The sequence below is a fragment of the Ranitomeya imitator genome, chromosome 2 (genome assembly GCF_032444005.1).
Source record: "Ranitomeya imitator isolate aRanImi1 chromosome 2, aRanImi1.pri, whole genome shotgun sequence".
In the NCBI taxonomy this organism is placed as follows: domain Eukaryota; kingdom Metazoa; phylum Chordata; class Amphibia; order Anura; family Dendrobatidae; genus Ranitomeya; species Ranitomeya imitator.
The window spans coordinates 478,875,154-478,891,998 of NC_091283.1; the positions used below are offsets into that span (position 1 = coordinate 478,875,154).

Sequence of the window (16,845 nt, forward strand, 5' to 3'; positions counted from 1 at the left end):
TTGCCCAGTCACGTAGTATACAGCACAGAGCCATGTAGTATACTGCCCAGTCACGTAGTATATTGGCCAGTCACGTAGTATACAGCACAGAGCCACGTAGTATACTGCACAGTCACGTAGTATGCACCATATCCCTGTTAAAAAAAAGAATTAAAATAAAAAATAGTTACATACTCACCTTCCGGAGCGGATCGAAGCTGCAGGTTACCAATGCTCATCGCGCGCTCCGACCTGAAGAGTGCATTGCGGTCTCGCGAGACCGCACATCAATATCTCATCAGACCGCAATGCAGAGCGGTCACCGGGGCGTCGCGAGGAGCATCGGTAACCAGCCGCTTCGATCCGGGGGCTCCGGAAGGTGAGTATGTAACTATTTTTTATTTTTTTTATTATTTTTAACATTAGATCTTTTTACTATTCATGCTGCATAGGCAGCATGAATAGTAAAAAGTTGGTCACACAGGGTTAATAGCAGCGTTAACCGAGTGCGTTACACCGCGGTCAACGCTGCCATTAACCCTGTCTGAGCGCTGACTGGAGGGGAGTACGGAGCGGGTACTGACTGCGGGGAGGAAGGAGCGGCCATTTTTCCGCCGGACTATGCCCGTCGCTGATTGGTCGCGGCAGCCATGACAGGCAGCTGGCGAGACCAATCAGCGACTTGGATTCCATGATAGACAGAGGCCGCAACCAATGAATATCCGTGACAGACAGACAGAAGGACAGAAAAACGGAAGTGACCCTTAGACAATTATATAGTAGAAGCCCTCAAAACTATTCTTCAACAGCTATGATTGACCGCCAATATAAGAAAATCACCCAAGACCATTATTCTCTAGTTTCCAACCAATGTGTAAATTGGACATTCAGTAGGACTAATGTTAGGATTACATTTTAGAAATTTGAAGTACGTTGATGTTTTGGACCTCTGGAGAGTGAAGATGGTCCCATGTCAAAGTGTTTACAGATATAATGTCTCATACATGAGAATAACCTAGTATAATATACAAATGTAATGTAAATGGTGTGATGAAAGACACACCTTCCCCGTATGCTTCCTGATAAACTATCTTCAAACTTTAAAGGGAATCTGTCATCTAATTCATGCTGCCTGAACTATGGGCAGCGGGAATCAGAGTCTGACTGCACTATTGCAGCAGTGTATGTTTTAGTCTGAAACGCGTTTCAGAGAAAACATACTTTGAAAAGCCGGTTGGAAAATATGTGTCTCAGTTGACACGTTCTAGGCCAAATCCTGGTGGATTCTTCATGACCCACTCCCCTAAACTGACACTTCTGTCTCAGACTCTCTACTGTATATGTGTGCATATGCAGATACCTGGAAATCAAAGAAATAAGAGCGTGAAGAAGCTGCCAGGGACCAGTCTCGGTTTAATCAATTGAGACATACAGTCATGGCCGAAAGTGTCGGCACCCATGTAGTTGTTCCAAAATGTCTTTTTCCCAGAAAATGATTGTAGTTACACATGCTTTGTTATATACATGTCTATTTCCTTTGTATGTCTTATGCAACAACACAAAAAAAGAGAAAAAAAAGCAAATCTACTATATAATTGTCATGGGGTCACTTCCGTCTTTCTGTCTGTCCTTCTGTCTGTCACGGATATTCATTGGTCGCGGCCTCTGTCTTTCATGGAATCCAAGTCGCTGATTGGTCGTGGCAAAACGCCCACGACCATTGCTATAACCAATCAGCGACGGCCACAGTCTGGCAGCAATATGGCCGCTCTTTCCTCCCCGCAGTCAGTGCCCGCTCCATACTCCCCTCCCGTCATCCAGTCAGCCCTCACAAGGGTTAATGCCAGAGTTACCGGAGCGCGGTGTAACGCACTCGGGTTACGCAGCTATTAACCCTCTGTCACCAACTTTCTACTATTGATGCTGCGTATGCAGCATCAATAGTAAAAAGATCTAATGTTACAAATAATGATAATAAAAAAAACGTTATTCTCACCTTCCGACGTGGCGCAGTGTCCTCGGCAGTGCAAGCGGCAGGTTCCGGTGCTAAGGATGCTATGCGAGAAGGACCTGCCATGACGTCATGGCCATGTGACCGCAACGTCATCACAGGTCCTGCGCTCATACCAACCCTGGGACCGGAAGCTGCCGCGTGCACCGCACACAGGCGACAGCACTACAAGGGGCCCTCGGAAGGTGAGTATATGTTTCTTTTTTATTTTTTAACCTGTTACATACCTGGCTGGGCAATATACTACGTAGCTGTACAATATACTACGTGGCTGGGCAATATACTACGTGGCTGGGCAGTATACTACGTGTCTGTGCTGTATACTACGTGGCTCTGTGCTGCATACTACTACGCTGTGCAATATACTACGTGGCTGGGCAATACACTACGTCACTGGGCAATATACTACGTGACTGGGCAATATACTGCGTAGCTGGGCAATATACTATGTAGCTGGACAATATACTTCGTGGCTGGGCAATGTACTACGTGGCTGGGCAATATACTACGTGGCTGGGCAATATACTACATGGCTGGGCAATATACTACCTGGGCTGTGCAATATACTACGTGGACATGCATATTCTAGAATACCCGATGTGTTAGAATCGGGCCACCATCTAGTTGGACATAATTCACACAAAACTCCCAAAATGGGCTGGACAAATTATTGGCACCTTTCCAAAAATGTGGGTAAACAACCATGTTTAAAGCATGTGATGCACATTCAAACTCCCCTGTGGCAAGTAACAGGTGTGGGCAATAAGAAAATGACACATGAAACCAGATAAGAAAGGGAAAAGTTAACTCAATATTTGCATTGTATGTCTGTGTGTGCCAGAGTAAGCATGCAGAACAGAAAGAGGAGAAGAGAGTTGGCTGAGGACTTGAGAACCAAATTTGTTGAATAATATCAACAATCTCAAGATTACAGGTCCATCTCCAGAGATCTTGATATTCCTTTGTCAACATAACCAAGAAGTTTACAACCCATGGCACTGTAGCTAGTCTCCCTGGAAGTGGACGACAGAGAAAAATTGATGAAAGATTACAACTTAGGATAGTCTTAATGGTGGATAAGCAGCCCCAATCAAGTTCCAAAGAAATGCAATCTGTCCCGCAGGCACAGTATGTATCAGTGTCAGGTTTAGTGTGAAATTATGTTCAATTTGCATTTTTTTTTCTGTTGTTCGAATACACTTAGAGGAAATAAATGTGTAATTGCAATAATTTTCTGGAATTACTTCATTTTCTGGAATAATATCAAGGGTGCCAACAGATTGGGCCATGACTGTATAGTCCCTGGCTGGCTTCAAATGTTTTCTCTGAACACCACAGTATTAATTAAGCAGTTGATGCTATAAAATATAATTGTTATCTAGTTTTCTTGTATAATTTAGAATGTTTAAGGGGTTAGTCTACAGAAAAAAGGATCTCTATAATTTTATTTTATCTCTTCTATATTCTCACAAAATTCTTTAATGGGTTAGACTTTTGTTCTTTTTTTAACAGACAGCTCAAAATCCCCTGCTTTTAGTCACATTAAGGTGAATAATACAATTCTGCGTGAATGCATCTACAACAGGAGGCACGGTGACTTTGGCCTTGAGACAAGATGCACGGCCACAGATTATTCAGCATTATGCAAATGAGCATGACCATGTTATGGTCCACAAGAAGATACAGCTGTAACAAGCAAGTCACCAAAAGTCGGAACCAGTTAGATTTTCTGTGATTTTCGGTTGCAGTGTGGCCCTCTTCACTTGCATTATGCTGCATAGAGCAATCTTTGGGAACCTGTGTCACTGCCAAATTTGCCATGTAATCCCAGCCTAAAAGGGTTTACCATGGCTAGAATAAGTCATCAATATCACAATGGTTGGGGTCTGACTCCTGACACCTTGGACTGAACTGATTCAAGGTGACAAAGCATATTGTAAGATCTGGCAGATCTCTGTACATTGTGTAGTGGATCTCTTACAAACAAGCCACTACATAATGTATGGAGTTGTCGCTTTTTGTGCAATGTAGGATCCTCAGCTGATCAGGAATTTGACCTCCAATGATATGATATAAGAAGCAAATATTAAATTAAAAAAAACTTAATAACAACTGACTGATTTTTTTTTATTTAACTTACGGTACATTTATTTTTTCTTCTTAAAGGGTTGGTCCGAAATCCAAATTAATTTTCAGCCTAAATCCCTATTTATTTACTGCAATAATGTAAACTAGAAAAGCAAAGAAAAAATGGACACTAGAGCTGATTAAAATACTAGAAGATTTAGTGAAAATATATTTTTTTTAAAGTTTTTTTGTTGTCAAGACATAATCATTATAAATATATTTGCAGACACAATTGAGAAGGAGAAGGCAACACACTAGTACCACGTACAGGGAAAGAATATAACAGGAATAATCAACATAGCCACTTTATATTAAATGAACTACACAATATAATAACCAGTCTCTAGATCTCTCTCTATAGGATTTTAGTGGTAACTCACAGAGTTATGTATATAGACTAACGGTTCAAAATGTCATATCAAATTCATATAAATTAGCCAAATAATGGCAAAGTGCAAAGTGCCAACAGTACATAGGATATAGTCCCCACCTAAATAATGGCTATAACAATAATTGAGAAAATTACTGGGAGACTACAAAGGCAAAGTGCATAGTGCTAACAATACATAGGATATAGTCCTCGGAAGCAAGTGTGCGAAACGCGCGTTGGGGTTCTCTTCCCACAATCAGGAGCAGGTCAGTTCATTTATGTAATATCATTTAATTTTTACCCCACTTGGTCTTACCTCTTTCTTTCAATATAGGCTACCCCAGTAATTTTCTCAATTATTGTTATAGCTATTGTGGCTCTATTTAGGTGAGGACTATATCCTATGTATTGTGCACAATGACAGCCTGCTCTCTCACCGAATCACATCAGCAGTATCGAGTTGGAAACAGAGCAATGACAGAATACCCAGCATGCAGAGACCAGCGCCGCCCACGCAAGTGATGTTGGCACGTTGGGTATTCTGACAACTCTCTCTTGATGGCTCGTTATTGCTGATTTGAGCCTGCAACAGACAGCGCACTGTCATTGTGCACACTGCACAGTGCACATCACGCAGGGACTAGCCCAGCCCCTGAAATGAGTGTCACTGATGACGTTTAATTTCAGGGAAGGTGTACGGGCCACAGCAGTGACTGCAGTCTCTGCCCCGTGATGACGCTTTGTTTGAGTATCCTAGCATGCACTGGGATTCTCAAATGATGCATCTTCAAATAGGAAGTAGGAAAAAATAGAATAGCAGTTAGATAGTGTAGTAAGGGAAAGACAGTGAATTTTCAATTCAAGAATATTAGAAATAGTTTAGATTATTATTAAATAGAGAGGGATTTAGGGTGAAAATTCATTTGTATTTAGGACCACTCCTTTAACTGTCCCGTCCCCAAGTTTTCCCATGTCTCTTATTATACCAATGATTGGTTGATTGAGACATACTTACACTTATTGTAGCACAGTTTATCATACATATCTACAGTTTGATACCTTTCATATATTCATATACTTTTCATAAATTCATATATATTTTCCATTCTAGAAAGCCAGCATGCCCTCTGTGGGACTTGTCAATGAAGACATAAAGAAATCAACAGAAGCAGATTTAGCTGAAGAAGACAAAGAGAAGATGGACTGCAATGGGCGAGTGATACCTCGAGTGGTGATAGACACCGTCGATGCCATAGAAGATGATGTGAGTCCCATTATGTTTTCTTGTTGTTTTTTTTATTTCAAGTGTCTTGTTCATACTTTCTAGTTGGAAACAAAATACATTTTTTATTTGTTTGCCAGCATGAGTACAGCTATTTTCTTAAAACGCACAGCAAGGTCAATATGACATTGTTGTGCACATGTTCTGTCTAAAGTCACTTCAGGGTTCGGAAACCCTAAAGCGGTTAAAAAAGTGATATGTTTATTTCTTTGGGTGACTTCAGCTCAGAAGCCACCCACTCTCTATACTCAACAGTAGAGAGTAAGAGACTCAAAAATGACAGCCGAGCCACCGGCAAAGTCGCCTCAGGAAAACAACCGCCCATGTATTCTTCAAGCGGCATCGCCTGCGAAAACTTGACAGCTGATCTGGCATCTAAAATATGCCGTGTGCACATAGCCCAAAAAATGCATAAAAAGCACTGATTCAAAATCTGAATTAAAAGCATAAAAAAGGGGAAACACATTAAAAAATTGCAGTAAAAATGCAATAATCCAAGCAGATTGCTATTGCATATTTTGACACCTGCATAAAAAAATGCAACAGAATAAAAAAGGCCCCAATTAATCAAAGTAAATTCGGCAGAATTTGAAAAGTCACAAAGTTGAAAAGTTTTTACACCAGTTTCTCCAAGCATCACCCATTTTAAGTGGGGGCCATTTTTGCCAGAAATCTTACTCCAATGCATGACTGGAGTAAGATTTCTGGCTTGGTGCACGGAGGCGCACGCCCCTTGTCAGACAATCCTGATTCATTAAGAGGCGTGTGCCTATTAATGAATCATGAGCAACCAACTCCAACTCACACCTTCATCATGACACCAGAGTGAAAATCTTGATGATTTGGAGCATAAGTGTTTTCGATTGTGTGAGAATATCGACAAAAGGTATGCCTCTGTGTCTTAGGCTGTACAATCAGGCTGCTGGATTTCCTAACTACAGTCCTTATGACTTTCCCTTTATCACTGTCCAAATTTAATTTCTTATCTGACACACATTGACGTCTGTTTGTATGTTTTTGGAAACCACAGCGCCTGGAGGTAAACCAATGTGGGTAGGGGGACACTTACTTCCCCATACATGTTGTCCATGGTCATACTCCACCCAGGATCCCAGTAAGTCAGTAACTATAGAGCCAATGACCATAGCTCAGAGCAAGTATACCAAAAGATAAGGGAAAGATGCTACTGCATGTGGATGATTGTGTTTTGGGTATCTGTATACAGTACCTGCATGCCAAGCTTGAGTGACCATCTAAGAACATGTCTTCTCCTCCTTCCCAGGTAAGCTCAGTAAAGACTGATCTTGAGAAGAACTGCAAGGTGTATTTGGAGGAACCAACTTTGCAAAAGAGAACAGGCAGTTCTGTTAGTGTTGTTTCTGAAGCCATGATAGAAGGTCTGTGAAATGGGAAGGTATTTAACAAACCAATGTTGCACACCTAGAAACTTAGGCATACACTACATTTTTAAATACTTTGCGTCCATGTCAAAACAGAAAACTGCCAAGAAAATTGTTTGTGTTTGACTGGAGTAGATGAGATCTATAACAGCTAGACAAATGTATTAATTCTAAAGCTTAAAATGGGGCAAATTCAAGGCCTTATCATAGCAGGCATGAATTTAATTTTCTGGCTTCAAGACAGCTCATCATGTGCCAAATTTGTAAATAAGTGTGAACATCTTAATTAATTTGGTACTTTTACTCCAGCAATCTTAAAAAGTAACTAAACATTTATTTTTTTTGTAATTTTATTCTGTATGGAAAGTTATAAAACTTTGCAAATCACTTTATTAGGGGTGTTTTCTTCAGTCCTGTAACAAAAATTGCCTGTCTTGAAAGGACTGATGCTGACTTAGACCTACTGTATATATACATATTAATGATGGGCGAACCCGAACAGTAAAGTTTGGGGTACGTACCGAACACCTACTGTTTTTTTGCACAAACCCCGAACACAGACTTCACCAGGAACTGTCTTGAGTCTTGCATCTCATTACCCGGCACGCCGGAGTGTGCTGCTGCATTTATTTCTATGCAGCTGAGCACTCCGGTCCGAGTGCTGGCGACAGTGCCGGATATTGAGATGAGAGACTCGTGCAAGTTTCTCGCAAGTGTGACCCCGGCCTTACTGTTCAGGTTCGGACCACTGAACACCGGGTGCAGATGACAGTGCGAGAAACTTTTGCGGCTCTGATCGGCAGTAAGATTAATACCACTGGTCAGAGCACTGCTGTTCCACATTGTCAGATGACAGCGTCGGCTGATGGGATTACTTCTGCCATAAGCCTACACCTGCTGTCGCTAATAACAACTCTAGATAAATAATTTTAAAAAAATAAACGCATGGGTTCCCCTGTATTTTTGTTAGTCAGCCAGGTAAAACTGACAGCTGTGGGCTACAACCCTCAGCTGTCAGCTTCAGCAAGGCTGGTTATCAAGAATAAAATTTAAAATTGTTTAAATAAAAAAAACAGCATGGCGGTCCCCCCCATTTTTAACAACCAGCCTTGCTAAAGCAGACAGCTGGGGGCTGGTATTCTCAGGCTGTAAGGTGCCATGTATATTGGTCTCCCTCAGCCTGAAAATAGCAGCCCGCAGCCTCCCAGAAAAGGCACATCTATTAGATGCGCCAATTCTCGCTCTTTGATTGGCATTTCCCACATGTATCAGCGGTCAGGTTCTCTGTAGAAAAGGCTGTCAGTTGCACTTTATGCAAGCCCTTACAGCATAGACATTGTTATAAACTATGCCACATTCACATATGCTATCCTGTATTGTTATAAGTCATTAACATGGCTCAATGTCTTCATTCCCGCAGAACTAGAGGAGGCACAACAGCCCTGTCCACCTTGGTGGTACAAGTTTGCAAACATTTTCTTGAAATGGGACTGCTGTAAACCCTGGATACAGTTTAAGGAGTTTGTTCGCTTTGTGGTCATGGATCCTTTTGTGGACCTGGGGATCACAATCTGTATTGTTCTCAATACGCTTTTCATGGCCATGGAACATTATCCAATGACAGAACAGTTTGAGAATGTGCTAAGTGTGGGCAACCTGGTAAGTGCCTACTGTCAAATGATACTATTATTAGGGGGCTTCAAACTGTATAACAGGGATTCTAGCCATATCATGGTCTTTGAAGGCTCCTGGTAGAAACATAATGTTGAGATTTCCTCAGCTAGATGTATTAAAAGAGTACAAGCAGCAATAGTTAGACTAGCGTTGCTCAAATAAAACCTCCATACAGTGCTGGAATAGTGTCATCACAATACTTAGTGTATATAACACAGCTTTATAATAATGCAATGAAGTGCCCTAATAATACTGTCTTAGGCAACATTCACACGTTCAGTATTTGGTCAATATCGTACTTCCGTATCTATAAGCCAAAACCAGGAGTGGGTGATTATTACAGAAGTGGTGCATATGTTTCTATTATTCTTTTCCTCTGATTGTTCCACTCCTGGTTACTGATGTAAAATACTGACCAAATACTGATAGTGTGAACATGGCCTAAGTCAGTAATATTTGATTGTCCTTTTTGAGTGTCCCTCCCTGTAATACAGGCTGTACGTGAGCTCTGTGTGTATCCAGTGTGCGTCTGTCTCCATTTTCTTTCTTGTGTCTGCACAGCTCTTACACTATTATCGCCTCCATCTTCTTTTCCTCCTTATCTATAGCCTGATTTCTAATCTCCATAAAACTATGGGTACCTTCCCTTCTCTCCACTGCAGCACTGTGTCCAGCCTCCCTTCCCAGCTGCTATCTCTGTCACTGAGAGAAGGGAGTGGAAGAGCAGATTGAGACTTTACAACCAGGAGCAGGAGCTATGAATTACAATTTTTGCAGATGAGATAAAGGACATTGAGACATTTACCAGCAGCAAAATGTTAGAATTTTTTTTATATGAAGACTATTTAGAAAGTTGCTTAAGATTGCATGTAGTAACAAAACCCAAGAAAAATATGAGCAATTATCCTGTAATAAATTAATAAATAGTAAAAGTACATATAAATAACATAGGTTACTTACCGCAGTTAACACTATTTTGATCAAAAAAGCATAAACGCCTTCCTGCTACGACAAAGTGTACCCATCGAGATGGTCCTAACTTCTCTCCGGTATTAAAACCTTACCTTGTGTCAGCCGATCTCAAAGTAGATAACGGCAGAGCAGGACAGAGGCCTGACTGTTCAGACTCCTGCCCATGGATAGTTACATAAATGCTAAAAAAGAGGGGCCAAACCACTGTTTGTACAAAGTATAAGAAACTACTGCAAAAACAAAGAAATGAGCAGGAACATAAGTTGGTATATGTGCAATGTATAAAAGCACGTTCACACTGTGGGATGGCTTTTATGCTTTTTTTTAATCAAAATAGGGTTAACCAAGTACCGAATGTTATATACATATATATATATACTATTACTATTTACGCCTTATTTACTTACTACACGGTATGGACTCATTTTGTTTTTTTCTTGGGTTCTGTCTGTGAAATGGCCACAGCGTGAACGTGCTCTTAAGCATTGCCCCTATACCAACTTATGCTCCGGCTCATTTCTTTGGTTTTAAATTTAGGAAACAAATGAGTAATAATAGTAAAAAAAAAGAAATCTGTGTAAAAATGTACATTTCGGTTGATGATGATGCTAAATCCGACAAAGTAATCGAGGATTCTTTGGCAAGTGAAGAATAGTTTATTTTAGTTTGTCCCTCTAGTGGACAGATCACATATAAAAAATAATAAAAAAATATTCTGCAAAGAGTTTCCAAATAAAATACTGAAAAGTATTACGGTTTCTGGATACATTTTTGTCTAATTACACCCCTCGGAGCTGTGTTTTCAAGTACTCCAGAAAATGAGCCAACGTCTGCTGACTTCTGTTGGTTTGATACGTAAAGAATATATGGTCAAACCATTTTTTAGATATACAGTGTATATTTTATAATAATAATTTGAATTGATCATTATGTCACCCATCCCTTAGCACTATACTTCTTTTCCAGGTTTTCACTGGTATTTTTGCAGCTGAAATGTTCTTCAAGCTGATTGCCCTGGATCCATATTACTACTTCCAGGTTGGATGGAATGTCTTTGACAGCATAATAGTCACTCTGAGTTTGGTGGAACTTGGCCTGGCCAATGTGGAAGGTTTGTCAGTGTTGCGTTCCTTCCGTCTGGTAAGTCCTAAACCTAACGTTAAACTTCTGTGTAAAGATGATATTGTTTGTGTTCATGCATACGTCTTACTATGAAGCAATTATCAAACTGTGCCCGAAAAAGAATCTATGCTCCTAATTAAAGTGGAATATATCAGAAAAAAACTTCAGGGTTTCCTAAACTCCATTCCAGGTCATATTTTAAGGATCTTTAATGGGAAAGACATTAGCTGTCAGAGTAGTTTTCAAAGATAAGCGAATCAATTCACAGGACCCCCAAGCAAGGGCTACGTCGTATTCTGTGGCCACCAGATGGGAGCTCTGTTAACCGCCTCCTACCTGCCCACATCTCCACTGCCTCTTCTGATTGGTAGCCATAATTGTTGTGGTGAAACACCCGTATGACATCATGCCAAGCCAAAATATCAGGGGAGGCACCTGGGATCGCGGCAGGTAGGAGACGGTTTGCAGGAATCTCGTCCGACTGACAGCTACTGATGTGGACACTGGCCCATGGACCTTCTGAAGCACATTATTCATGTACATCTCTTTAAGGGGAACCTGATACATTTCAAAATGATAATAACCTGCAGATTTAAGGTTAATCTGCAGGTTAACAGCGTTCTGAAGCCGTGCTGGGTGCCGCACTGAGAACCTGGATGTATGGAGGAATTGAAGAGTATTCCAACCGGCAGCTTCTGTCTTTCAGTCATAGAGGCGTGGCTCAGTACACAGTGAGCGGTGGCTGTAAATGCTCCTAGCACTTGACTGACAGCCAGTTTTGCAGTGTATCAGTACAGAGCCAGCTGTCAGTCAATCTGCCAGGGTGTGGTTACAGCCGCTAATAACTGTGCACTAAGCGGTGACTGAAATTGCATCGGACGCTCCTCTATGACTGAAAACCCGAAGCTGCCGAGAGAATAAAGTTCATTGTCTCCCGGTAGTTGGATCCTTGGTTCTGCAGCTGCGCAGCTTTGGAATGCTTTTAACCTGCAGATTATTAAATTATCTGTAGGCTTTTGTAGCATTTGGAGACATAACAGATTCCCTTTAAGGAGTATCAATACCTCCAACAACATGATTCTAAAAACATGAATGAGATGTATGTGAATATTGTGCTGCAAAAAAATCCTTAGTTCCCACCCTAATCACAACAGTTTCCTACCCTACATCTGCAAGCTTAGGACCTCACAACATATTATGGTCCCAGCAGGTCTCTGCCTACTTCCTGCAAAAATCACATGTTGTACATCAAGCATATGACTGCTGCAGCCAATTACTGGCCTCAACAGTGATGCCAGCATATATGCTACCTGACAACTGTGGCTAGTGATTGGCTGCAGAGGTGTTCCATGTAAATGCCTCAGAGACTACTGGAAGTTAGTATAGTATAGGTTATTTTTTTTATTTTTCTATGTTCTTGACTCGCCCATTATTAGCATAAAGCACATGGTAATATTATACTGTATATATATTTTGTAATAATTCTCATACTCTTTTATCCTTCTAGCTTAGAGTTTTCAAACTTGCGAAGTCTTGGCCGACATTGAACATGCTCATCAAAATCATTGGTAATTCAGTGGGCGCCCTTGGGAATCTCACTCTGGTCTTGGCCATCATCGTCTTCATTTTTGCTGTGGTGGGAATGCAGCTTTTTGGAAAGAGCTATAAAGAGTGTGTATGCAAGATCACCTCAGACTGTGCTCTTCCTCGATGGCACATGAATGATTTCTTCCATGCCTTCCTCATTATTTTCCGGATCTTGTGCGGGGAGTGGATTGAGACCATGTGGGACTGTATGGAGGTGGCAGGGCAAGCCATGTGTCTCACTGTATTCTTGATGGCCATGGTGGTTGGTAACCTGGTGGTGAGCCTTTTATTAATAATATTGCATGTACAGAGATATTTATTTTACATATAGCATGCTTTGTTCTGATATTGTATAGATAAATTGAGCTTAGTGCCATGGGGATCAAAATGGACCATAGTGCCATAGGGTTAATATAACTGCTATATAGGTCGCTTTAAAAGCTACTGTATTTAGACCACCCTTGAGGTCCCAAAGACCAACCAAGCATACACAAATCCTGATGGTTATCCTTTAAAATTGGCCAATAATGTATGAGAGAGAGCTCATTATCTCTCAACTTAGTATGGGTGTACATTATAATAAATACAGACTGGGTGTGTGTATATATGTATATATACTCACCACCGCCAGAGCCGCTGCCTCACCACCGCCAGAGCTGCCACCTCACCACCGCCAGAGCCGCCACCTCACTACCGCCAGAGCCGCCGCCTCACCACCGCCAGAGCCGCCGCCTCACCCCTACCTTCTGTCTCTTTCCCACTATCCCATAGAATGTAAGTCCACAAGGACAGAGTCCTCTCCCCTCTGTACCAGTCCATCACTGTAAACCTGTTTACTGTAAACGATATCTATAACCCTGTATGTAACCCCTTTCTCATGTACAGCACCATGGAATTAATGGTGCTATATAAATAAATAATAATAATAATATATATATACTAGCTGAAGAGCCCGGCATTGCCTGGGTATAGTAAATATCTGTGGTTAGTAATAGCACCTCACTTCTCTTATTTTCCCATCACGCCTCTCATTTTCCCCCCTCACATCTCTCATTTTCTCCCTTACACCTCTCATTTTCCCCCTCACTCCTCTTATTTTCCCCCTCACTCCTCTCATTCCCCCCTAACACTTGTCATTTCGACCCCACATCTGTCATTTTCCGATCACTCCACTATTTTCCCTCACTCCTCTCATTTTTCACTCACACCTTTTCATTTTCACCTCACACCCCTCATTTTCACCTCACACCTCTCATTTTCCCCTCAGTATATACATGTTTGTCATCTCCCTTATATATAGTATACACCTGTATGTCATCTCCTGTATATAGTATATACCTGTATGTAATCTCCTCCTGTATATTGTATATACCTATGTGTCATCTCCTCCTGTATATAGTATATACCTGTATGTCATCTCTTCTGTATATACTATATACCTGTATGTCATCTCCTCCTATATATAGTATATACCTGTATGTCATCTCCTGTATATAGTATATACCTGTATGTCATCTCCCCTGTATATAGTATATACCTGCTGTATGTCATCTCCTCCTCTATATACCTATGTGTCATCTCCTCTTTTATATAGTATATACCTGTATGTCATCTCCTGTATATAGTATATACATGTGTCATCTCCTCCTGTATATAGTATATACCTGTAAGTCATCTCCTCCTGTATATAGTATATACGTGTGTCATCTCCCCTTTACATAGTATATACCTGTGTGTCATCTCATCCTGCATATAGTATATACCTGTGTGTCATCTCCTCCTGTATATAGTATATACCTGTGTCATCTCCTCCTGTATATAGTATATATCTGTGTGTCATCTCCTCCTGTATATAGTATGTACCTGTATGTCATCTCCTCCTGTATATAGTATATACCTGTGTGTCATCTCCTCCTGTATATAGTATATACCTGTGTGTCATCTCCCCTGTATATAGTATATATGTGTGTCATCTCCTCCTGTATATAGTTTATACCTGTATGTCATCTCCTCCTGTATATAGTATATACCTGTGTGTCCTCTCCCCTGTATATAGTATATATGTGTCATCTCCCCTGTATATAGTATAAACCTGTGTCATCTCCTCCTGTATATAGTATATACGTGTGTCATCTCCCCTGTATATAGTATATACCTGTGTGTCATCTCCCCTGTATATAGTATATACCTGTGCGTCATCTCCCTGTATATATTATGTATCTGTGTGTCATCTCCCCTGTATATAGTATATACCAGTGTGTCATCTCCTCCTGTATATAGTATATAACTGTATGTCATCTCCTCCTGTATATAGTATATACCTGTGCGTCATCTCCTCCTGTATATAGTATATACCTGTATGTCATCTTCTCCTGTATATAGTATATACCTGTGTCATCTCCCCTGTATATAGTATATATGTGTGTGTCATCTCCTCCTGTATATAGTATATACCTGTGTGTCATCTCCTCCTGTATATAGTATATACCTGTGTGTCATCTCTCTTGTATATAGTATATATCTGTGTGTCATGTCCCCTGTATATAGTATATATCTGTATGTCATCTCCTCCTGAATTAGACCGCGTTCACACGTTGTTTGGTCAGTATTTTTACCTCAGTATTTGTAAGCTAAATTGGCAGCCTGATATATCCCCAGCCAATAGGAAGCCCTCCCCCCTGGCAGTATATATTAGCTCACACATACACATAATAGACAGGTCATGTGACTGACAGCTGCCGGATTTCCTATATGGTACATTTGTTGCTCTTGTAGTTTGTCTGCTTATTAATCAGATTTTTATTTTTGAAGGATAATACCAGACTTGTGTGTGTTTTAGGGCGAGTTTCATGTGTCAAGTTGTGTGTGTTGAGTTGCGTGTGGCGACATGCATGTAGCGACTTTTGTGAGATGAGTTTTGTGTGGCGACATGTGTGTAGAAACGTTTTGTGTGTCGAGTTGCATGTGACAGGTTAGTGTAGCAAGTTGTGTTCAGCAAGTTTTGCGCATAGCGAGTTTTATGTCTGGTGCGTTTTGAGTTTGTGCAAGTGTTGTGTGAGGCAACTTTTGCATGTGTTGCAACTTTTGTGCATGTAGCAATTTTTCCACGTGTGCAAGTTTTGCCTGTGGCGAGTTTTCCATGAGGTGAGTTTTGCACGTGTGGCGAGTTTTGCGTGAGCCTAGTTTTGCATGTGGCGAGTTTTGCGCGTGGCGAGTTTTGAGCGGCGACTTTTGTGTTTCGACTTTTATGCGGCGAGGTTGGTGTATGTGTGAAATGTGTGCTGAGGGTGATATGTGTTCAAGCACGTGGTAGTGTGTGGCGCATTTTGTGTTTGTGTTCATATCCCCGTGTGTGGTGAATATCCCATGTCGGGGCCCCACCTTAGCATCTGTACGGTATATACTCTTTGGCGTCATCGCTCTCACTCTTTAAGTCCCCCTTGTTCATATCTGGCAGCTGTCAATTTGCCTCCAACACTTTTCCTTTCACTTTTTCCCCATTATGTAGATAGGGGAAAAATTGTTTGGTGAATTGGAACGCGCGGGGTTAAAATTTCACCTCACAACATAGCCTATGACGCTCTCGGGGTCCAGACGTGTGACTGTGCAAAATTTTGTGGCTGTAGCTGCGACGGTGCAGATGCCAATCTCGGACACAGACACATACACACACACATTCAGCTATATATATATATATATATATATATATATACATATACATATATATATATATATATATATATATATGTATATGTATATATATATATATATGTATATGTATATACATATATATATATATATATGTATATATATATGTATATATATATGTATATATATATGTATATGTATATATATATATATCTACATAGTATGTGAGCAGAGGACAATATTGTTTATGGCTGTTTGGTTAGTCACTTTTAAGGGTCATTTGCTGCTAAAGCTGTAGAGAGATGACTGTGTGCGGTAAAATGATGTGCAGCAGCCCAGGTTCTGACAGATCTGAGAGGGGAATAGTAAAACCTTGGCAGCTGGACAAACCATTAGTTAAGCTCTATTCTAAGCAGCCAGACATTTCCTCCAGCATTGCTTTACAGTTATAATAGGATTTAAGGGAAGCAACCCAAGTAGCAAGGTAATCCTGTCCTCATAGAAAATAGAAAACTGGAGGAAGGTGTCCAGGGGTATAATGCAGATATTACAGATATGGAGAGATGAGATATATATTAAGGCGCTATTTAAATCTCAGCATCATGTATCAGTTGTACTAGTTGAATACTCCATCTTATTTGTCTTTGGCCTGTAGGCCATACAGAATGAAACA

At 40.7% G+C, this 16,845-nt stretch overlaps 1 protein-coding gene across 1 annotated transcript in view; it reads left to right on the forward strand.

The window, feature by feature from the left end:
- Window positions 1–16,845, forward strand: part of SCN4A (sodium voltage-gated channel alpha subunit 4) — a 119,854-nt gene that overhangs the window by 78,811 nt on the left and 24,198 nt on the right. Inside the window, exons 10-14 of the mRNA XM_069751324.1 lie at window positions 5,599–5,751; window positions 7,052–7,166; window positions 8,590–8,828; window positions 10,782–10,955; window positions 12,445–12,801. Coding sequence (XP_069607425.1) covers window positions 5,599–5,751; window positions 7,052–7,166; window positions 8,590–8,828; window positions 10,782–10,955; window positions 12,445–12,801 — 1,038 coding nt within the window. The remainder of the gene's footprint in view (window positions 1–5,598; window positions 5,752–7,051; window positions 7,167–8,589; window positions 8,829–10,781; window positions 10,956–12,444; window positions 12,802–16,845) is intronic.